The sequence below is a fragment of the Dermacentor andersoni genome, chromosome 4 (genome assembly GCF_023375885.2).
Source record: "Dermacentor andersoni chromosome 4, qqDerAnde1_hic_scaffold, whole genome shotgun sequence".
Classification (NCBI taxonomy): Eukaryota; Metazoa; Arthropoda; class Arachnida; order Ixodida; family Ixodidae; genus Dermacentor; species Dermacentor andersoni.
The window spans coordinates 5543127-5566500 of record NC_092817.1 but is presented as its reverse complement, the minus strand read 5'-3'; the positions used below and the strand labels follow the sequence as shown (position 1 = coordinate 5566500).

At 46.8% G+C, this 23374-nt stretch overlaps 1 protein-coding gene across 1 annotated transcript in view; it reads left to right on the top strand.

Annotated features, from left to right (window-relative positions):
- LOC126536037 (sushi, von Willebrand factor type A, EGF and pentraxin domain-containing protein 1-like) overlaps positions 1-23374 on the top strand; it is a 279450-nt gene that overhangs the window by 210397 nt on the left and 45679 nt on the right. The window contains exons 26-32 of the mRNA XM_072287493.1: positions 1359-1481; positions 5167-5204; positions 5527-5625; positions 5691-5742; positions 7867-8015; positions 10823-11131; positions 19754-19878. Coding sequence (XP_072143594.1) covers positions 1359-1481; positions 5167-5204; positions 5527-5625; positions 5691-5742; positions 7867-8015; positions 10823-11131; positions 19754-19878 — 895 coding nt within the window. The remainder of the gene's footprint in view (positions 1-1358; positions 1482-5166; positions 5205-5526; positions 5626-5690; positions 5743-7866; positions 8016-10822; positions 11132-19753; positions 19879-23374) is intronic.

The window sequence follows — 23374 nt, the reverse complement described above, 5'->3', positions numbered from 1 at the left end:
AGGCGCTTTATTAGGACCCGCGCATGCACCGCAAGGGCTCTCGGCCCCGGATAGACGGCCGGCGAGCTAGGCCTACACCGTCTCCCAGCGATCGCAAGCTCGCCTGGCATGCTCGTTCGCTTCCGTCGGCGCCGATGAAATCAAATGTACTGTGATTTAAGCGTAACATAACTGGGCACACATTGTGCCAACTAAGATAGGCGCCTCGTTATGTGAGCTACAAGCGATCGGGCCGCAAGCGCCACCGGTGCCGGATTCGATGGCCGAGCGAGCTACGCCTGCCTACTCCTAGCCATCGGCGGATGTCAGCGGAGCCGGCACTGCGAACGCGGCCTTGCGTAAACACGTCTACGGTGTTCGCATAGGGGTGTTTATGCTGACATCGTTTGTTTGAAACAAGAGAGCTGGACAAATGCGTTTGCTTTCCCTTTCTGTTTGAAGTTACGCAGTACTCCGAGCTTCCACGCCGGGGGGGGGGGGGGGGGGGGGCGGAGCTGGGCGCCGCTCACTCATTCCTACCGCGTGTCTCGAATCGCCGCCGCATGCGGGAAGTCGCACGCGAGGCGCCTTACGACGGATCGCACGGAAAATCGCACCATGTGTGTCAGCCAGAAGGCTGCCACGTGACATGCACGCTGACGCACGCACTAAAGGCAGTCATTCAGACGCGCGGAGGCGTCAGGGAAGCGTGTCGCACCTCGGTGGCCGCGGTTGGATTCCCACCCAGACCTAAATGTATCTAGCGTTATTTTCAAAGGCATTGATTTACTTTGGTTACAGGTAATTCACTCAGAAATTTGACGTCAATCAGAGTATTTTTTCATGTTGTTTTACTCTTGCCGTCGCCAGTTTTCGGTACCATCACTAGGTCACGCCGGCGACTACAACGCCAGATTTTCGGGTAATGGGGCATATAAGGCTTTCAGATTAAATAAACAATGCACGGTACATTGCTGCTCAAACAAGATGGCGGCTAAAGAAGGCTTGAACCGTCGACGGGAAGGTAGCCTGCCCACATGTAAACATAGTCGCGGCGCTTCATTCGTACGTTCATACACGCAAAGTCAATGTACAGCGATAATATGTGCTTTTGCTAGCTTTTTCTTGGCGACGCTCGATGACGTCATGTTGCAGAAACGTGTTTCAGATGGTTCCAGATGCACTTCGTTACTTCGGCCAGCAATACTTCGGCTGGAAGCTGTTTCCTTAGCTGTCAACGTAGACTGTTCACAATGATGGCCAGAATAGAAACATCCCCATAGATTACACAGTTCCCCTGTGATGGTTTCATTTGCTGCTATTGTATCAAGGTGTACTGGCTGAGTTCATTATTTCAAAGTTGTTATTCTTGTTTGCAGATGTTGACGAATGTTTATTCGGCAGTCACAACTGCTCCCACCTGTGCATCAACACTCAGGGATCGTACGCATGCGCTTGCCCGCCAGGGATGGCTCTCGGGGATGACGGCGCCGCGTGCCTGGGTAAGACGCGCTTCGTCGGAACACACGGCTGGCCTCGGCAATGACAACAGAACGTGGCCAACATTTGGTCCTCAAGGAAGACGAAGCGAAAGCGTGAACAACGAGGCGCCCCTATGCGCACGCGCTTCCCTGCAAAGCTTTCGAACGGAAGTTCAGAATCGTGATTGGAGCCGCTTTCTGTTGTATACTGACGCAGATAGCATGTACCAAGCGTGCATTGTGGACTTTAAAGTCATCTATAAAAAAAAACATTCTCCTGGTATTGTATGCAGGAAGATGTAAAATGTCTCGCAAACCATGAATAAACTGTTATCTGCAAAGGCAGGTAAACATAAAAAAAGAACCGACAGTACTGGGAACTTGATGAAACTAATGACATAAACAAATTAAAATTTTTCAGAGTATTTAGAAATAAGCTCAGCGCTAAACTAAAAGCCGCGAAAGAAGGGTATTATCGAGCCTGTTTTCACGATGTGGTGAATAATTCCGCTGTTCTGGAAGCCAGTGCACAGCCTTACGAAATAGAGCGATGTATCTGACGTCGGCAAAATGCTCATCAAAAACGGTGCTGCGCGCGCAGCAGACTTTTCGAACGTTTCGATTCCGTAGCCATCGGAGAGAGCCGAGCAGTTGCAACACAGCAAATGCTCCCTCGATTCGCAAGACAGCAAACTTCTCTGACACCATGGTGTTTTTTCACACGACTGAGAATAAGGATAAAAATGTGCTTCCTTGCCTAAATAATTCCAACTCATGCGAGACAAATGATACGCGAATTAGGCTAATCAAATTTATTATGGACATAATTGCGCCGATTGAAGCTGAAATTTAGAACTTAGTTATCTCTCGAACAGAGGTTGCTTTCCGGAGAAAATGCAGATTGAAAAGGTGGTAGCTATCCACACTGGTGAAGAAAAAGGACGTAAATAACTTTAATACAATTTCCACTTCACCGGTATTTTCCAAGTGCTTAAGAAAAAATCATGTACGATTGCACAGTTTATCTGACCCGTTGTACCTAAACGATGAGGAAATTACAATAGTAGTGATATAAAAAATACACGGGTTATATTTTCAGAAAGTTTATTTTGCAACAAACATATCGAGCTTCTTTGCAGTAAGCTAAACAAAATAACAGGACTATCACAGCGACACTAGCTTGCCTTGCCCACTATTGTGAAACGAACTGTATATAATTCACTGCTTCTATGTACATTTAATCATTGTCGGCTAGTCTGGGCAACATCAATGCAAGACATCAATAAATTAAAATTATGTCAGAACTGCACAATTCGTGCTGCAGCAAATATTTCTTCCAACCAGCACACTTCTAAATATTTTTTTTCGCATGCAAAATGATGCCGGTTGAATTTATTTACTCATTTCGTCTGGCATGCATCTACGGATTTGCCTTATCGAGGAAAATGTTGACCGCATGAACTCGTTCAACGTGAACCCTCGCACGATTCCATATAATTGTCGCACAAATTACGGGCGGCAATCGGTATCATACCGCAATCCTGCTCATCCTGGCTAATAATGGATAAAATCGGGATACTGTATACGTCCGCTCGTTTCTTTTTCATTTATTTATCACAAGATACCCCTGTATGGTTCTTCTTGCTTGCTCTTGTTTTAATATATATATATATATATATATATATATATATATATATATATCAATTCAAGAAAAGGTTCTCTAGGTCCGGTGCATAGGCAGTTGAAGAAACGAAGGGGCACACTTACGAACACTCCACGTTTAATGTTTTAACGTTTCGACCGTGGCAGGGCCTTCGTCAGAATTCTGATATATTCTGACGAAGGCCGTGCCACGGCCGGAACTTTAAAACATTAAGCATGTAATTTTCGGAAGTGTGCCCCTTCGTTTCTTCAACCATATATATATATATATATATATATATATATATGCACACATACTGTGCAATTTTGCCTACATCTCAGTTTCCTGCTGTAGCATTCTTTTTTTTTCTAAATCGCGCATGTACTTCTTAACTGAATCTATTTCCTACGCGTGCACTTTCGTTACTGTGATGCAAACTTTTCTTCGCACATCATGTGTTTCTCGTAGAGTACCTAGGAATTTATTTCAAGCAACATTGTACATATGCCAGCGCTGCTCACTGTCGAATTCTAGCCACGTGGCCTGGGCTTAGTAAAGCCTCAGTTACGCAGCCTTTTCCGGCCGCTCCCTTTCTCTTCTTGAGATGAATGAAGTTTGATTCCCTATTTCTCAACTTTTGTTTTGATGCCCCGGCGAAGAGCAAGAACGAGGCCAAAATCCAATCAAAGTGGGCTGTTTAAAGAAACTTGAATTCTTGGGTCTTACGTGTCAAAACCAAGAGGCACGCCGTAGCGGAGGACTAAGTTTGACCACATGAGGTTTTTTAACGTGCACCAGATGCACGGTACACCAACGTTCTTGCACTTCGCCCCCGTCGAAGCGTGGTCGACGCCGCCGGGGTTTGACTCCCTCGGGCTTAGCAGCGCTACTTTCAAGCCCCTACGCCACCACGGCGGGCCAGTTTAGGAACCGCCATCCTATTACGCTGGCCACGCAAAGCTCCCGACGCTAAAATACCACTGTCCAAGCACTCCGTACAGATGGTTGACCAGCGAAGCTGGGAACGTGCGACCCCGGTGTTCATCACTGGGTCAATCCCGACGGTTCGTTAAACGAGGGCTTGGTAGGCTGCCGGATCCTCAAGTTGCTGCTTGCGCTCGGCTGCACGAGCTTTTTCTTGTGCGCGGGCTGCAGCATCAGGACGGCGCAGACGAGCTCGTTCCCGGTTCGCGGTGTTGCTGATCGAAAGCTACCTGCTCTTAAGGAGTACGTATGACGCGTGGTCCACCCATTTCGGAGTCGCAGAGAAACTGCTGCGAGCGCGCTCGGCTGCGATGGAGAGCAACGACGATACTACTGGCGCCGCTAATCCATCTACAGCTAGATAGCACAAGGCCTTTTCACTTCGATCCATGACGTCATCTTACTTGGCCCCTGAGCACGCTGAGCACATAGTGGTGGGCGAGTTGGTTATACATGTTTACGACGAAGGCGCCAAATAAAACGACGGACGAGAGAAGACGACACGGGACAACTACCCGACTGCCATAGAATGTAATGGGGATGCTCTTGAGTAGGCAACAGTGATTTTGACGTCTCCGCTTTCAGCACACCAGCCTTGTCAATGAAAATTTTGGGTCACGCAGCGTGAAGTGATGGATCGGAGTAAACAGGCCTTGTGCGCTATATATCTAGTTGGTGTTGGCTAATCGCGCGCCTCTCCTTTTTCCTTTGACTGCGCCGGAGGAGTTTTCGGCGTACAGGCGACTGACAGACGAATTGGCCAGCCATATACAGCATCGCTGTAAAAATTGCGCCTGTACGTAACCCACGAAGCTCTTCATGGCGTTCGGCACATTCGGATTGTGAGCACGCTATGTCGTAGCGTGCGCAGAAGCTTTGCGTGCGCTATACTAGAACTGTCAAGCGCAGAGCCATACGTCACTAAACCCAAGTGCAGTTAGAAGCTAATGATGCTATCAGATTAGTTGTGATAATTTGTACCACGAAATTCGGCTGCACGCGAGCTTTCCTTCAGGAAGAGGCTGTCTTTGTTGGCGTTGTAATGCACATGTCACTGAATCTTGTTCTGATTCCTTGCAGATACGAGTTACTGTACCTACGGTCTGTCCACATACCTCGTGAGTATTTTACGAGCAATGCTATTCTTGCTGTCAAGAAAAAGAAAACATTTTAGCAGGCCAGACAGTACGGTGCCCGCGAAAGTACAAGCTGCAGAGATTACAATAAAGTAATAAAAACAAGCATGGAAGCCTGTCATTAGCAAGAGCGGAAGTAACAGCCTTCTTCTTTTTCTACGCGCACCGTCAAATTTTCTTTCATCAGCAGTGTTGCTTTCTGCAGCCATGGATTCACTGGAAGCACTGATAACTTAGCTTTCACGCACAGGCCTTGAAATGAACGTTGCATTTATAGCGAATGACGATGTATCTTTCTGCGCAGGAGGGAGAATCATGGGAGCGAGATTGCCAACGCTGCACCTGTGGCCAGGGGCTGGCCACTTGCTCGCCCATCGTGTGCACAGCCGTGAGCTGCGGTGCGGTGAGTATTTCCCGAAATGCTTTTCTAAGTCGGTTCATTCACTCACGCTGGTTTCACGTTGCCAGGGCCAAGTCCTATTCAAGAAGTCGGATCAATGTTGCCCGTCCTGCGTCGAAGGTATGTGCGCTTTTTCTTGTCGCCGCTATAATTCGCGGACCTCATGTGCACAAGTGGGATCACTTACGGTGTTCCGGTCTTTACCTGATTAGCAAATTTCACCATTATGGCAGACCCCACGCGTATATCTGCACATCGGTGATAAGCGAGACGTTCTTTGACGTCTCCTTCAGTTCTATGCAGTTCTTTCAATCTCATTTTGTGGCCTTCATTTACTTACCACATGCGGCTGCCTCTGTTGCCGACTTCTTCACTTCTCTGTCCGCCGAACTTTAAATTTATTTACTCTTGTTCGGCTTGTCTGTTCGGGATCGTACCCAACATGTACATTCTGCGGGACTGGCCATGAATGTTCACATAACCAGTGTCCTAAGCTGTCTATTCGGGCCCATACACAGCGGCCCATGTTGTCGTATTGGCCGCGAGACTAAAACCCCCGAAAATTCGTAAAGTAGTGACACTCTCCTCCTCTGCCTTCACTTCTCGTTTCACGCCTCTTTCGCGCTCCCTCCTCGACCGCGGTGCCGCCTACAACTCTCGCGTGTAGCAGACAGCCTTTCGCAGAGTGAACCCCAACGTAGCGAGGCGGTCCGGTTTAAGCGTTCGCGTTGACTTTCTATATCCCCGTAAATTTGTGTACTGCATAGAATTTCTATACGGAGGGTTATAGAAATACAGAGATGGCAGCACTCTTTTTCTTTGTTTTGATCACTATTCTTTAAAACAAGTATCTAAGCAGGCGCTAACGCCATACCATGACGACTCTGGAGGTATCGCATGCGCCACAATTCAATCAATCAATCAATCGAGTTTTATTTTCGCCACAGACAATACACTGCTACTGCGAAAATAGGGGGCCAGAGAAAGAAGCTGTATCTGTGCAGCTTGACTAAGCTCTAGCCACCCGTACAGCAGCAGTGACACGACGATCTGGTATATGGATTCAGTTATGTAACCATCAGCAAATAAAGAAACGATCAGACACTTCTATCGCAAATGGCAATTACAAGAACAATTACACAGCATACATATTTCAATGAATAATTAGAAGCATAAGCAATTTCAAACAGGTCAAATAAGTTTTATTAGTAAGGGCCAGAACGTCCACAGCTTTCCGGTCTAGCTCATTTAGTGTAGTTGCTAGAGCGTAGTCAAGTTGTTCTTTCCCATAATGGGTGCGCGAGAAGGGAACGTAGTATGGCGGTAAGAAGGGAGGCTAAAACTGCGCGAAAAACTGCGCGAACTGGCTAAAGCATTGGGAGACCGATGAAAGAGGAGGACTTGTATTCTGATTGTTTCGATGGCTAAGCCTCCCCTACCATTGGTCAAAATAAGCTTATCTCATCGTAACGATATGGCGCTCTTTATTAATGCGAAAGCATTATAGGCCCCGTAACGCGAAAACCCATCGTGGTCGGCGTCAGCGAAAGATGGTACCAAAAATGGCCGACGGCGAAGAGTAAAATCACGTCGTAAAGTGCTCTGATTAACGCTAAATTTCTCAGGGAGGCTTCTGTAAATGAGTAAATTATAAAAGGAAAACTTGGTACGGTCTGGGTGGGAATCGAGCCCGGGCCTTCGGGGTGCTAGACGCTTCTTCGACGCCGCCTCTGGTTTACTAAAGGCGTGCGTATGGTAGGTGCACACGTCGCGCAGCCACCTGGCTGACTAAAGATGCAGCCTAGTGCGTGCGTCATTGGGCACGGCGCAGCCAGCGGCGAGTGGGTTGCGCCACGTCATGAGTGTATAAAATGAGCGCGTTCATGATGTTCCGAAATATACAAACGGTATAATGCTATTCGCATTGCCACACGTAGGCAGTCTTAAGTGTCTAATTCTTTCCGTGTACTCTTGGGCGCGTGTGTGGCGCTTGTTAACGTTACATTATATTAGATGTTATAGGTGTTCACGTAACAATTTTGTATACAAATGTAGATGCTCGTGATGCAAGAAAAAATTCTATCGCGAGTTCTAAACTTACAATTTCTTGAGCCCTTTCTCGGTTCTTGTCTTGAGTTGCGTTCCTTTCCCGGAAACTAATATGCAGCAACTCAGCCGACATTAGGTTTTGTAGAGATAGGCAGCGTGCGCGGGCCGCCCTTATTTGTGTTTGTTTCTTCGCAGAGCAACCCAAGTGCTTACTACTGAAGAACAGCACCCTGGTTACGTTCGACGGGCTTTCGTTCCCCCTTAGCCGGGAAAGCGAGTTCGTCATGTTCCAAGACTGTCACCACGGCAATTTCTACGGCCACGTCAGCCTCTCCAAAAAAGAGGTCAGTAATGATTTTCAATGCTTCAGACAAAGGGTATACACATATGGTGTAGTATGGTGACAGCATGGCGCTGTTATCATGTAATAAAGTGTCTCATCAACTTCAAGTCCTGAAACCACATTCACAAATAACTACGTTATCTGCTTCATTTTTGCCTCTAACAGCATCAGATTACAATTCCCCTCCCCACCACGTTGTCGCTACCACAACCTAGGTTCATTGCGGATGATTCTTCGCTCGAGCGAAATTAATTGCCCGTTCATTTTTGAATGCCCCATGTAACCTGTGTATTTGCCTTTTATTGCCACCCTTTATTCTTAGGTATACCTACCTTAACTTTTTTTTTTCTTATCTATGAATGTTCTTATGTAAAATTCTTAATTGGTTGTACCTCATCCCATACCTAACATTTCCGATACAGGGGCCTTTAAAGGCCAATCTGCAACGATATGTTGGACTGCGTAAACAACCCCAACTAACGATAGTGTAGATATAGAGGAGCCTCTGTGCAAAATTTTACTTTCCAGCTACGATCGTGAGTGCCATAATGAGCTCGCAGAAACAGCCATTTTCTGATACTACAACTGGAAGAAAACAACAGTGCCATTACCGCTCGCCGGGAATGACGCATCACCTGGACTGCGCAGTTTATCGGCATGGCCTCAAAGATTGAGCGGCGCCCACGTTAGATTGCGAGCATAGAGTTTCATATTAGAATAACTAGATGGAAATCTGGCTGTGCGATCGTTCAACCATCGTGGGAATGATGGGAAGTACAGGCTACGGATTGGCATTCTGATGACTGGCAAACTAGTCTATAGGTATTTTTTGGCAGTTTTGGTTTCTCTCCAAGCGCAATTGCTATAACCTGCAGTGGGACACTGCAACGCAAGCTCTCTGCCTTTGTTATGTTGCTCGAAGTGGCGATAGCGCGCTGCGCCAGAGGCTGGGACGATGTTTGTGTCGCGGTGTGGAGTCGAAGCCCTGACGAGAAAGCGACGGCATCGTAAACGTTGAAAGAACATGTTTTGACTGTCTGGACCTTGGTTTGTTAAGTGTGTTAGGTTGGCGCTGTAGCGTTACGTGCTTTATGAAACTTCAGGATAGGAAAAAGAAGGCACTACTCATACAAGAGATAGACAGTTATACTTATGGTGGCTTGACGATCAAATTTTTTTGAGGGCTTCATTATGCATTGCTCGTTTATGTGCTCATTGAAGTGCGTGTTTTAGGACTTTGAGAACACAAACTTACATGTGGTAGGAAAGGTTGCGGCCTCCTGGCTTTAGTCTAGTGTTGCAAGATGTGTAAGTGCAAAGCCACGCCATAACGCTTCGGTAGTGGTACGTCAATATAAAATTTAATGAAGCATACACGTAGGAGGCTACAAGCGTCCTAGCTAGCACTGCAGCAGATGTGCTTAAAAGTACTTCATGACGATCAGCAATTGTGACAGCCAATGCAGCCTTTCGAAAGAGCGAGAGATTTTTCAAGTGCCTGTCGTTTGCGAGAAAAGTCTCGCGTTCACAGCGAGCAGGCGTCGTAGCAAACGACACTTGTAGTATTCCTCTCAAGGGCGCAACGCTTTCTCACAGTACAAAATTTTTATTTCCCTAAATACTTGATGAGTATTTTTATATAAATACATGCACTGTTGTTATTGCTGTTGTAAAATAAATAATTCTTTTCTGGCGTTATATCGGGAACAGAATTGCACAAGAATGCGTACCCTTGTGTGTCCTGGTTTAAACCATATAGTAAACCGTGCTTCAATCTCAAAGTCATACAAGCTTTATGTAACGTGTAGCGCATTACATAAGACACTGCAGAAATAAAATTAGATTTTACGCGATAATGTTTCAGTATAGCTTCGTTTACTGCGCCGGAAGCAAACGCCGCTATTCTAAAGATCTAAGTCAATGCGAAGCCTGTACTTATCATTCCCATGTAGGTTGAGGCAACGCTCAGGAGAGCACCCGTAGACACTAGCGCCACATTTCGCTCCTATTTAGAAACTCTATGCTTGGGGGGCTGTAAAATCCCGGAGGCCAGTGTGCTGGGACCCCCCTATACCGCAGACTCTTAAAAAAGTTTACGCCCTTTGGGTCATACCTTGTCGCACAACGGTAACAGTGATTTGTCTTGTCCGCATTTCCTTTCTTTAACGCTGCGAGCCCGGTACTTCCAAGTCACGAATGGCTTGGCGTTATCAGCGTGACAAAGCATTGTTGACATGAAAGTAGCCAGCTCGGAGTTTGCAAAAAAGGAAACGCAAGCTAGACAGATGACGATTATCGTTGCGGGACAATTAAGCCCCAAGGGGTGTAAACTTCGTAAGGAGTGCAGCGACAACCACAAAATGCGCGGGTCGTCAGCATGGGGGCTGTTTAAAGTCTTCTGTCAAGAAAGCTACACAAATACCAGCCCTGCGGTTTTGCCAAGTTCGCTTTAGTGGTACATGTAGTCATTCATAACAAGTTTAGCCAAAATTAAATTTCGTTGCAGTTGGCCTTTAAATAAATAAATTGACCTGACCTAATAATGGCAGCTTTGTTTGTGTGTGCGAGAGAGAGAAATATAAGAGAGGAAAGGCAGGGAGGTTAACGAGTGGCGCGTCCGGTTTGCTGGTGTAGAAATGAAAAGAGGGAGAGGAGATAGAGCGCAGTTTCGCGAACTTCTGCAGGCGCCCCTCGAAGCTTACTGGCACGGCACAGTCAGGCCGTGTTCCCTGTGACAATGTTGTCCTAAACAAGTCAGCAAAGAAAGCAAGCCATTCACAGTGATCGCAGTTCTCGCCGACGACGCAGGTCGCCGTGCACGTGTTCATCCGCTGCACGAGGGCCACGCTGTTCCCCAACGGAAGCGCGGCGGTCGACGGCCAGCTCGTTCCGCTCCCGCACGCGACAGGAGACGTCGCGCTCGAGGCGCACGGCGGCGCGCTCGAGCTGCGCGTGCACCGCCACGGCCTGGTTGTCGCGCTGCACGCGGACGGCACCGTCGTCGTCTCGTTGCCGCACGGCTTCGACGGCAAGACGTGCGGGCTGTGCGGAAACGCTAACGGCCAAGTCCGCGACGATCTGACCACCAAGCACCACATCAGCGCCAAAACAACAGAGGCGAGTCTCTCCTGCAAAGTGCGGAGCGTGTACGCTGCTTTCGCTACACACCTCGGCCTTTGACGAGCAGCCATGTTCGCCGTCTTAAGCATGTGCATAATATTCTCTACCGTTTCGCTTCCAAAGGTGGGCGAATATTTGCAGTACGGAATACATATCAAGTCTATTTGCAATTCTCTCCGGCAACGTAATATTCGGCACTTTCAAATTTTCGTTCATTGTCATATATGAAATGTTAGAACGTTTGTTCAAGCCTGCGTGGGAAAGGCCCGTGCCAGTGGTGGCCGCCTTTCGGGCGCTCGAATTGCTCCCGGTGAAATACAGAGGGGTGCGTAAACATCAAAGCGTCCTCTTTCGTTAGATTGAGGAGGCGCACGTATCCGGCAGTATTAGAATATGAGGAAACTAAAGCTGCGTGGTCCGTGATGTACGGCCGGCTCAACTCTTTCGGGTGACGAAACCATGATGCGTTTCACCGGTGCGCCGTCCTTACAAGTGTCGACACGGACGTGGCAGTCCTGTTATGACGCGAACAGACCCGTCAAAGTATTTCGAATGGGAATCGAGCAATCTTTGCTGTTGGATTGGTATTCGATCGGAGAATACACTTGCAGGAATTGTTCAGTCCTCGTGTCTCTTGGAATACAGCGACAGTCAGTATAGTGTCTCGCGAGCGACACAGTAAGGGGGCACTGCTACACGAAAGATGCAGCAGTGCACTCATGGAGCTTCTGTGTGCAATAACTGCCACTCATAAAACAAGAAAGATTCCATTATTGTTGTCCCCATTTAGGCAAAGCAATTATTTGGCCAACCTCATCCTCGCAGCTGTTTTAAGGACACCGGTGCTACTTAGTACTTAGCTACTTCAACGAATACAACACTTTGCTGGATGCAATGGTTAACCAACCATTCCGCTATTTAAGCCCATCGTCAATGTGCACCACATGACTAAAACTAGATCCTCAGTTGACCTCAAGTCCAGATCCTCAGGTCCAGCCCTCAGGTGCAGATCTAGATGTGAACGGCATTGCATGCAAGTATGAAATTATGTAGACATGCTGTCTTTTACCAAATGTAGTCCACCCATACTTCACATTTTATGACTTGGATATAAGCAGTGCTCGTGAAAAAAGTTAGGGCACTCACGAAACGCTCACACCTTTGCGCCACAACTTAATTTTTTTCCAGCAAATCAGCAAGATGCTGAAATTCCCACCACACGACCCACGTTATCCATCCGACCGCAGAGCACAGTGTCATGGAGGAAGAAAGAAACTAGGCGGGAGCGTCACGTGACAATCTTAAAGCCTTGTGATAAATAAGTCGCAGTTTCACCCGAAACGCGAAGCATCTATTGCGGTAGCAAGTTAGCTGACAAATATACGAAGTAAGGATAGTAGATTTATTCACCGTATAAGCTTGGAAATGTTCGCTTACTAACTGAATGAACGAGCATGGTGTCAGTGCGCACAAGCAAACATGAACACATCACGCTCGATGAGCGCGGATCATCATCATCAGCAGCAGCAGCAGCAACAGCAGCAGCAGCAGCAGCAGCATCATCATCATCATCATGAGCCTGGCTACGCGCAATGCAAGGCAAAGGCCTCTCCCATACTACTCCAACTACCCCAGTCATGTGGTAATTGTGGCCATGTTGTCCCTGCAAACTTTTTAATCTCATCCGCCCACCTAACTTTCTGCCGCCCCCTGCTACGCTTCCCTTCTCTTGGAATCCATTCCGTAACCCTTAATGACCATCGGTTATCTTCCCTCCTCATTAAATGCCCTGCCCATGCCCATTCCTTTTTCTTGATTTAAACTATAAGGTGTCATTAACTCGCGTTTGTTCCCTCACCCAATCTGCTCTCTTCTTATCCCTTAACGTTACACCCATCATTCTTCTTTGTAAACCTGAATTAAAGTGTAAACCTTAATTACTGCACCTGTGTGCGCCATGAGCAATTTTTCGGCTAATAAGTGGGCCCTCGTGGCCCAAACTTGCTTCATCCGCCTGCCGTTCCTCGCCTTGGTTCTCCGCCTTGCAGATATGGCTGTCCAGTCACCTTGAAGAATGTTTGCAACTTTGCCATCCACATGCCTGCTCGTCTCTCATTGGCCTGTCTGAGATGGACGGTGCATGACGTCTTCACGGAAAATATGGCGCTTGCTCTAAGCGAAGTGAAGCGAGAACGCCAGGCCTAAGCTACAGCCGCGTCAAAAGCATTTTTCTCGTTCTTGTGATATTCACTTGAGTTATCCAGCACCCGCGGAGATAGTCATCGAAGGCAGGTAGCCAGTCTACCCTTCCAGGACTGATCAGTGCATGCTATCGCCGACAGAAAAATACGGAGCGGAGGAAGTGTGTATTGTGTTTACGAGAGCAATCGGACGAACTCTCATAAGCCGTCGACTTCGTGATTTCTTGTGCCGTGCTTCGCGGGTGCATTTCAAACAAGAAACCATCACATGCACGTGCATTCTGAGCAAGACACATATTGAGGGCGTGACGAAATGAAAAGTGTCCGATCGGCGCACCCAGCATACGCGACTTGTATTTGTTCTGTGTATGCGGTTCGTTGCCGCGAAGTGGAGAACTCCAGTACTTTGAAACATTTACAAGCGATGGTTCAATCAGTAGCGATGAGGTTTACTGTCTCTTTATGTAGCTCTCATTCGTCGTGTGATATACTGTGTGTCAGCTGTTCTGCCATTGTTCGCAAGGTACAAACCGTGATATATATGTGCGCTATGTGGCTAAGGTATTAGGCGTAAATGTGCTCGTTTTCTGCGACGCGCGTGTGCTCAGAAGTCAACAGTGGATAAGCGTTGCCGATCAGGTTTTCTTTTATGTAGTACCCCAATATAGAAGCCCTATCACACCAGCCTTTCTTGCTTGGTAAATGTGTCACTTGTTTCAAAAGTCGTTACTGCCATGTTGAATTGAATTCTGGGGTTTTACATGCCAAAACAATGACTTGATTATGAGGCACGCCGTAGTGACGTGCGACAGATTAATTTTGACCACCAGGGTATCTCTAACGTGCCTCCAATGCACGGGACACAGGCGATTTGCACTGCACTTCTTAAGATGCCTCTATCGGTGAGGTGAATTTAGAAAACAACCTAAATGTTACGTACTTCAAGAAATGCAGCGTATGTTACGTCGGGTCCTGCGTGCTGAACTTTGAAGAAACCCCCCTTATATATATATGTATATATATATATATATATATATATATATATATATATATATATATATATATATATATATATATGTTGTAGTGTTAACTGAAATCATTGGATAATTGTCGCCGTAGACCACCTCACAAGATATGCCGAAACTGCTGCACTTGCTTCGGCTGCTGCTCGCGACGTCGCCGCATTCATCTTACGGCACGGCGCACCGCGCGAACTGCTCAGTGACCAAGGCCGTGTCTTCTTGTCCGAAGTTATTAATGAGCTCCTCGCAGCGTGCCGCACTATTCACCCTACCCCTACGGCGTATCACCCACAGACTAACGGTCTAACGGAAAGATTCAACCGCACTCTTGGAGACTTGCTCACCATGTATGTTGCATCTGATCATTCCAACTGGTACGATGTCCTCCCTTTTGTGACGTACGCCTATAATACCGCCATTCAGGCTACCACAGGTTTCTCACCATTTTTCCTTCTTTATGGACGTGAACCATCGACTACCCTGGACAGCGTACTACCATATCACCCGGATGCCTCTGAATTCACCCCTCTTTCCGAAGTTGCTCGCCATGCTGAAGAGTGCCGTCAACTGGCTCGCTCGCTCACGTCGGATACCCAAGGAATCCACAAAGATCGCCACGACAACGATCAGTCCACACAGCCATTCGCCGTGGATTCTCACGTCTGGCTCCGGCTGCCCTTACAAGCTCCAGGCCTTAGCCCAATGCTTGCACCGAAATATCAGGGTCCGTACCGGATCGTCACGTGTACATCACCTGTAAATTATGTGGTCGAACCGGTGACGCCATCTTCGGACAAACGCCGCCGTGGCCGCGAGACTGTTCACATCAGCCGCCTGAAGCCGTACCACGACCCCCTTATCGTGTCATCACCTTAGGTCGCCAGGATGGCTCCTCTTCGCCGCGGGGGAAATTGTAGTGGGTAAGATGCACGTGGCGCTGTGCGGACTGCCACCGCTGCAGCGCGAGACCGGAGCTCGGGCTGCTGATTCGAAGGGCTAGGACTCGTGATCAAGAGCTGCTTGCGATCCCTCGAACGAGCTGCAATAAACCCCATTTCAATATATATATATATATATATATATATATATATATATATATATATATATATATATATATATATATATATATATCTGACCTGTAGCAAGAAGAGCTGATGTTGCCTAAAAGGTTTGTGCAACGAAGTGTTAGGCAGCTTTTTTTGGTGTCTGTTTCCTTAAAACAGTTCCGAAATTACACATTTTTTTCACATGTTCATAGCTAAAAGCCACAGAGAAAACCACTGAAAGACATTTGATTTGTGACTGGGAGGTCACAACGCAGGTATTTGTGTTGTGTCCTTCCTGTCCATCGATGTGGTCTTGCACTATACATGTAAGATGCCACACCAGCACAGCTCAGCATCAGCCCTTACATTTCAAAGGAGAGCGATAGCTTAATGCTAGGCAATTATGCTTATAACCATATCCTGATAACAAATACACCCCACCTTAATTTCAGAGTGATGGAAATTGACACTTGTCGAAATTTGTAGCGCGCACAATAGACAAGGACGCAGTCAAGGTGGACACACTTTTGCATAGCCAAGCTGTTCTAGCGTGCCTGCAGGAATATAGCAGTGCCTGACGGCACTTTATAGTTCAGGCATAACAGTAAACAAGTAGGAAAGAAAGCCGTTGTTATAGGCTGACACATATGTGGGAGGTAATGTATTGTCTAAGCAACATGCAAAGTTGCTTGAGACTTAATGAATTACGACAGCTTTTATTTTCCAACCCGCCGTGGTTGCTTAGTGCCTATGGGGTTGGGCTGCTAAGCACTAGGTCGCGGGATCGAATCCCGGCCACGGCGGCCGCATTTCGATGGGGGCGAAATGCGAGAACACCCCTGTACTTAGATTTAGGTGCACGTTAATGAACCCCGAGATGGTCCAAATTTCCGGAGTCTACCACTACGGCGTGCCTCATAATCATAAAGTGGTTTCGGCACGTAAAACCCCATAACTTAATTTTCTTATTTTTCAGCTTATTGTCTCCACACACATTGCGTTGCAATAAAGTCTGTACAATAATGAGCAATGCTGGAAGGAACGAAAGCTTATTTGTGACCTGTGGATTTGAAGACTACATGTGAATGCATACCCAATTTGCCACTACGCTTGTTTTCTTGTCGAACAATTTTACGTTTGGCACACAGGCACACTGTGGCCTCTGTGCAAATTTCTGTGCTCTCTTTCACAGTGCACATAGGGACACCATTTATTTGCCTGCTCGAATAGTGACTAGATAATAGAGCGCACGAATCTTGCGGTTTTACGGAGAACACATTGCGTAGGTGTCACAAAGCTGAACCCAAGGAACTATTCCTTTGTTTATGCAAATAAATAGTTACAGTGACGCGCAAGCATATGGGTGCTATAGAGCACATGAAGCTATCGGCCCTCGGTGCACCTCGACGCCCTAGACTGTACGCATCGCTTTCACGATAGGGCTCTCACGGCCGCACCATAAGCAGCAACCACCGGAGTACTTCTTCACCGCTTTCCTCCCTTGCGCGCGCGAGATTCAGCCGCGAACGTCGGACCGTCGCACACATTTACTCGTGCATACAGTATACGGTGCGATCGCGAGACGAACCCCGTACGTCCAATACGCACAGCACCCTTAGAGAGAAGGTCAGCCCAGCGTGCCTCCGCCTAACCTCATCGTCCGCGAACCTTCGCTTCTTTTCTCCTTCCCCGCTTCGCTCAACGCCTCCTAGATATCCTCCTCCGCTCCCTTGGTGGCTTCACACTACCCATCGCCGACTTCACTAGAGGGCCACTTCCGTTCGGACTTAAAAAAATCGCAACAAATTCTTCCTCACTTTGTTGTGCTGCCCTGTCTTGGGCCATATGGAATTTCATTATCATGTGTGTGTTAAAGCAACTACTAATTAAGAAAAGCAAACAAAGAGCCACTAACTGCATCAACCTTTTCACACAACGTGAGATCAGTGAGCTCACTGCGAAGCTTAGTCACTTGATAATGTTGGTTTGCTTTCAGATAAAGTACAGGAACTGTCCGGCTGTTTATGTTATGCTATGCATTCTTTCATGTTCTTATAGTACGTCTGTGCATTAGTGAACTAGCTTGTTACTATATAAACAACACGCAGTCTCTGCCCAACTGACTCAAATTACCTGAGTAGAGCATACAATAGTTCATTGATCATGTGCATCCTGTGCAAGCTTATTTTTATATGGGAAAAATAATCAAAATATAACACGCATGTATGATGCGGACAGCATCAAGCAATCTGAAGTGGACGATCCTTGTTTGCCGCCATGGCTGAGAAAAATACTGCTTAATTGGTACTGCTTAAATTTTGTGCGCTTTAGTAATGTCTGGTACATTCTTTAGAAGCTGAATTGCGCATGTCTATGTAGTACGGGCGCAGCAGATTGGCCACCCAGGCCAGGAAGCAAGAATGTAATTATTTGATTCGCCTCGAAATAACTTGTCTTATCAGCAATATAATTTATTACTTGCTTTCATACAAATATTATCCTTGAAAACAGCTGCATAAGGTGACACAGCCGTAAGGTGACGTAGATACATACATATTGCTTTTATGCAAGTCATTATCATTTGTACACTCACTGCTTAACCTTCACCCGGCGTGGTTGCTCAGTGGCTATGGTGTTGGGCTGCTGAGCACGAGGTCGCGGGATCGAATCCCGGCCACGGCGGCCGCATTTCGATGGGGGCGAAATGCTAAAACACCCGTGTACTTAGATTTAGGTGCACGTTAAAGAACCCCCAGGTGGTCGAAATTTCCGGAGTCCTCCACTACGGCGTGCCTCATAATCAGAAAGTGGTTTTGGCACGTTAAACCCCATAATTTAATTTTTTTTAACCTTCATTTCTTTCCTACTTCAAGTTAAGCGTCTATGCACAGCATTTTTGGATAAGGTGGGAACTTCATTCATACCTGAGCACATTTTTTTATATTTTTCTGCCTCAGTTAAGGTTTCATTTTGCTTATATATATATATATATATATATATATATATATATATATATATATATATATATATATATATATATTGTGTGTGTGTGTAAAAAGAAAGAAAAGACATCTCAGACAGTAAAGTATTTTCAGCACATTCTTATATTTTATATATTAGCACAGTTAAAAAACACGTGAGCAAGCAAATGCAAGCAAATCAGCAAGCTGTGCTAGAAAGCTCGCATGCGTGCTCAGTGGTAAAGAGGGTTCACTTTGCGACCTACGCAGCTGTATTCCCCGACAGTTGTGCGTGTGTTGCGTCTTCCAAGATGTCAATAGCACAACAGTAGAAACTGCGCCATCGCGCGAACACAACCGAGTATAGATAGCGATATATGGGGATCCTCGGGCCGATCACTCTCGGCAATACTATCACTGTCGCGTGACGTAAAACGCAATAGGTTGGACGATTTAGATGTTTTGCTGAAACATATAATGCAGCGCATACTGAAAGTGATCATCCAAGAATGCATTCCATGTCGCGCCATGATGCGATTGCAATACATTTTTAAGAGGTTGCACAGATAAGATGAATGTGCAAAGTTTAGGACAAGGATGACCGCGCCAGTGCAACACATGCGGCTGCGCCACAGAATGTGACAGCCTAGAGTCGCATATTAACCCTGATGTAATAGCTTGAACTCACATCTACAAAATATGCCAGTGACGTCTGCTGTTAAAGGTAGTTTCGAACCTTGAACACCTTTGCCCCGCAGAATGGTTACCAGCTATCAACAGACAGCGTCGTTCAATCGGATTCAGCGTACGATCCGCTCATGCGGATTCAGCGTGCGGGGGTTCGCACGCAGGCGTACGTCGCCGGAACGGAGCAGCGGATTGAGCGAGTTTGGGCCATTGTAGGCTTGGCCATGACCTGGCTCTCTGTGATGGCCAGCTTCAGCTGCTTGAACCGATTGCGGATTGAGACGAAAGTCGCCAATTGACAGCCTCTCGAAAAACACATAGGCTTGCGCAGACGAGTTCCACAATGACAGCGAGGTCTAGTTCCCTGAATGCAGGTCCTTGACCGCTTCGCAAAGCTGACGGGCCTTCGCGCTGGAATGCTTGACTTTTCAACAGTTGCATGATGCCGGCGTCATGTCCTAACGCTAGTGTCAATCCTATCGTCGGACGTTTTCAGTAAGGTGAAAAATATTTGGTAATAAATCGGATATCCTGTTTAGGAGCCTGTAAAGTAGTAACGACCCCTAGCCAGTTCCGAATATCCGTGTCCTGTATTTCATTCGAATGTTCCAGTGCTCGTACACAGAAAATCGACCATCGGTTGCTTTTGAGCTCAGACCACACCAATATGTCTTGCCTCTAACTTGCAACGTATCACCTGCAGGAGTTCCTCGCAAGTTGGAAGCTGCCCGCAAAAGACCGTGAAGGAAGGAAGAATAAGTACGCGGCCTGCAGCGATCTCCCTCACGCGGTGGCCAAGAGTGCGATACAGACGTGCCGAATGATCAGGTAACGCTCATTTCGATAGGCCCGTCGTTTCTTCTTTGTAATTCTAGGAAAGTGGGCTGTTTGGTTTTGTGGACAGTGAAGTACGAGTACTTAAGTCTTAAGTACGACTAAGTAAGTTTCCTGCGTGATGCGGGGTTCAACTATAACTCATATAAGGTGCGTTAAAAACACATGCTGCAAGTTCCCAAAAATCAGAAAGATGAGGCACGTAAAGTGGAATATAAAGTTGAGCTATATTCGTAAATAGTACCAGTGGCACCCACGACGATAATGGAAGAGAGAATAGTCTAGAGGAATTTGACATACCACAAGTAACGCAGTAAGAGGAAAGCCTTGGGAGCTATGCAAAGGGGGAAGGCAGCTGGGGAGAATCAGGTAACAGCAGATTTGTTGAAGGATGGTGGAGAGATTGTTCTAGAAAAACTGGCCACCCTGTATACACAATGCCTCATGACCTCGAGCGTACTGGAATCTTGGAAGAACGCTAACATAATCCTAATCCATAAGAAAGGGGACGCCAAAGACTTGAAAAATCGATCAGCTTACTGTCCGTTGCCTACAAAGTATTTACTAAGGTAATCGCAAATAGAATCAGAAACACCTTAGACTTCTGTCAACCAAAGGACCAGGCAGGATTCCGTAAAGGCTACTCAACCATAGACCATATTCACACTATCAATCAGGTGATAGAGAAATGTGCGGAATATAACCAACCCTTATATATAGCTTTCATTGATTACGAAAAAGCGTTTGATTCAGTCGAAACCTCAGTAGTCATGGCGGCATTATGGAATCAGGAGGTAGACGAGCCATATGTAAAAATACTGAAAGATATCTATAGCGGCTCCACAGCCACCGTAGTCCTCCATAAAGAAAGCAACAAAACCCAATAAAGAAAGGCGTCAGGCAGGGAGATACGATCTCTACAATGCTATTCACAGCGTGTTTACAGGAGGTATTCAGAGACCTGGAGTGGGAAGAATTGGGGATAAGAGTTAATGGTGAATACCTGAGTAAATTGCGATTCGCTGATGATATTGCCTTGCTTAGTAACTCAGGGGACCAATTGCAATGCATGCTCACTGACCTGGAGAGGCAAAGCAGAAGGGTGGGTCTCAAAATTAATCTGCAGGAAATAAAAGTAATGTGTACCAGTCTCGGAAGAGAACAGCAGTTCACGATGCGTAGCGAGGCACTGAAAGTGGTAAGGGAATACATCTACTTAGGGCAGGTAGTAACCACGGATCGTGATCATGAGGCTGAAATAATCAGAAGAAGAAGAATGGACTGGGGTGCATTTGGCAGACATTATCAAATCATGAACAGCAGGTTGCCACAATCCCTCAAGAGAAAAGTATATAACAGCTGTGTCTTACCAGTACTCACGTATGGGGCAGAAACCTGGAGTCTTACAAAAAGGATTCTCCTTAAATTGAGGACGACGCAACGAGCTATGGAAAGAAGAATGATGGGTGTAACGTTAAGGGATAAGAAAAGAGCAGATTGGGTGAGGGAACAAACGCGAGTTAATGACATCTTAGTTGAAATCAAGAAAAAGAAATGGGCAGGACATGTAATGAGGAAGGAAGATAATCGATGGTCATTAAGGGTTACGGACTGAATTCAAAGGGAAGGGAAGCGTAGCAGGGGGCAGCAGAAAGTTAAGGTGGGCGGATGACATTAAGAAGTTTGTAGGGACAACATGGCCACGATTAGTACATGAACTGGAATTATGGGAGAGGCCTTAGCCCTGCAGTGGGCGTAACCAGGCTGGTGATGATGATATTCGTAAACTACCCTTCGGGAATAACAAAAACGCCATTCATATCGCGATATGGTCAGGCCAGAAAGTGAAAGTAAGTGATATGTGCTAGTGGTGTTTCATCGGCCGTTCACCCCACGACACCCCTCGCTCAGGGCTCACACGATTATGGGGAACGGCCCGACGGCCTCGTCGAAATGGTTCTCGACATGGATGAATTATGAACAGCACGGGAATACCTCGTTCAGGAGAGGTTTGAGCAATTAGCAATGATACGGCTGTCACCTGTCAGCAGCACAAACTGGCGTGTCCAAGCCGGAGACGCGCTCAGTGCGACGATCCGGCCATCACTTGTCAGAGTACGATCGGAGTCGCCGAAAAGGGGGCAACCTACCTCCGAATTGGTGAGACCTAATGTCAGCGGCCTCCTGACACGGGATTAGTGGGACCTGATGTCATCGGCGGATTGGCGCCGTATTGGGGTAAGTGACTAAACAATGGTCACGCAACGCACAAAAGCTACTACGGACGGCGGGAGGGACCGGCGACTACAACTTCATCAACAACTTATATAAATATACACGTGTTTGTCTAACCTCCTGAATATCGGACACAGCCTCACGTTCACTTACCCCTCCACGAGGAAAGAGGATCCCACTTCTTCGAACACGGAGTCGCAAAAGTGGGCATACTGGTATTCCATAATGGCAGATAGGCCGCGCATAAAAGAAACAACATCGAAAAAATTGTGCAGGCACCATGGACGATGATTGGCAGTGTAAGCGAATAATCCGAGCGAACGAATGAGGAAGAGCGAGCAGACGTTTACCTTGCAGAGTCCAAGCACCGACCCACCGAATATCGACCACTGGTACTATCGGACCAACCAAGAAAAATGCCGAAAGAGCCAAAGAAAGCTGTTAGCTTTAAAACGAAACGGAATCGCTAGCTTCCAACAAAGCTTAAAACGGGCGAAATGCGGTCCCCTAAAAGAGGATAAACAAGTACACGTGCCAGTGCCCCCTCTTCAATACCACCGTCCCGATTGCTGTGAAAATCAGAAAAGCGAAAAAACCAAAGCACAAGTAGTAAAACAAAATTCCGAACGAAGAATTGAAACCCCAAACTTCGTTAGCGCGCGTAGAGCGGCTTGAGGCACACCACGTGGGCGACTTCAGGGTCAATGCAGGCGGCCCCATTCTGATTGCGTAATGCCGTCGCGCACGGCCTTTTTGTCCAATGCGCCAATACGTCGGAGCATCCTGTACGGTCCGAAATAACGTAATATCATGGCTGTGTGTCTCTTGCCTTGGTCACGTATGTGCTGCTGATAACTATAGGCCGATTGCATAGTCACACGAGTGCCGAGTGACACTCTTGTTTCTTGAGCAGCACTTCCGGTTCACCTACTGAGACGACCGGGGAAGAAATTCTAAATAAATCAGAAAGAACTGGAAGAAGATAGTACTGTACAAAATTCATGGGTTGAAATGAAATTGGTTTCATAGTTTCTGCCGATCCCAGCATAGTGTAGAATGTAGAAGTGTTAGGTAGGGTAAAGCGCAGAGATCATAGGTTAGTCAGGTCTAGGATTCACCTCAATTTGAAGAGAGAAAAAGTAAAGTTGATCAAGAAGAAACAGGCCAACCAAGACGCAGTAAGGGTAAAATCAGACCAATTCAGGCTGGCACTTGCAAACAAATATGCAACCCGCCGTGGTTGCTCAGCTGGGCT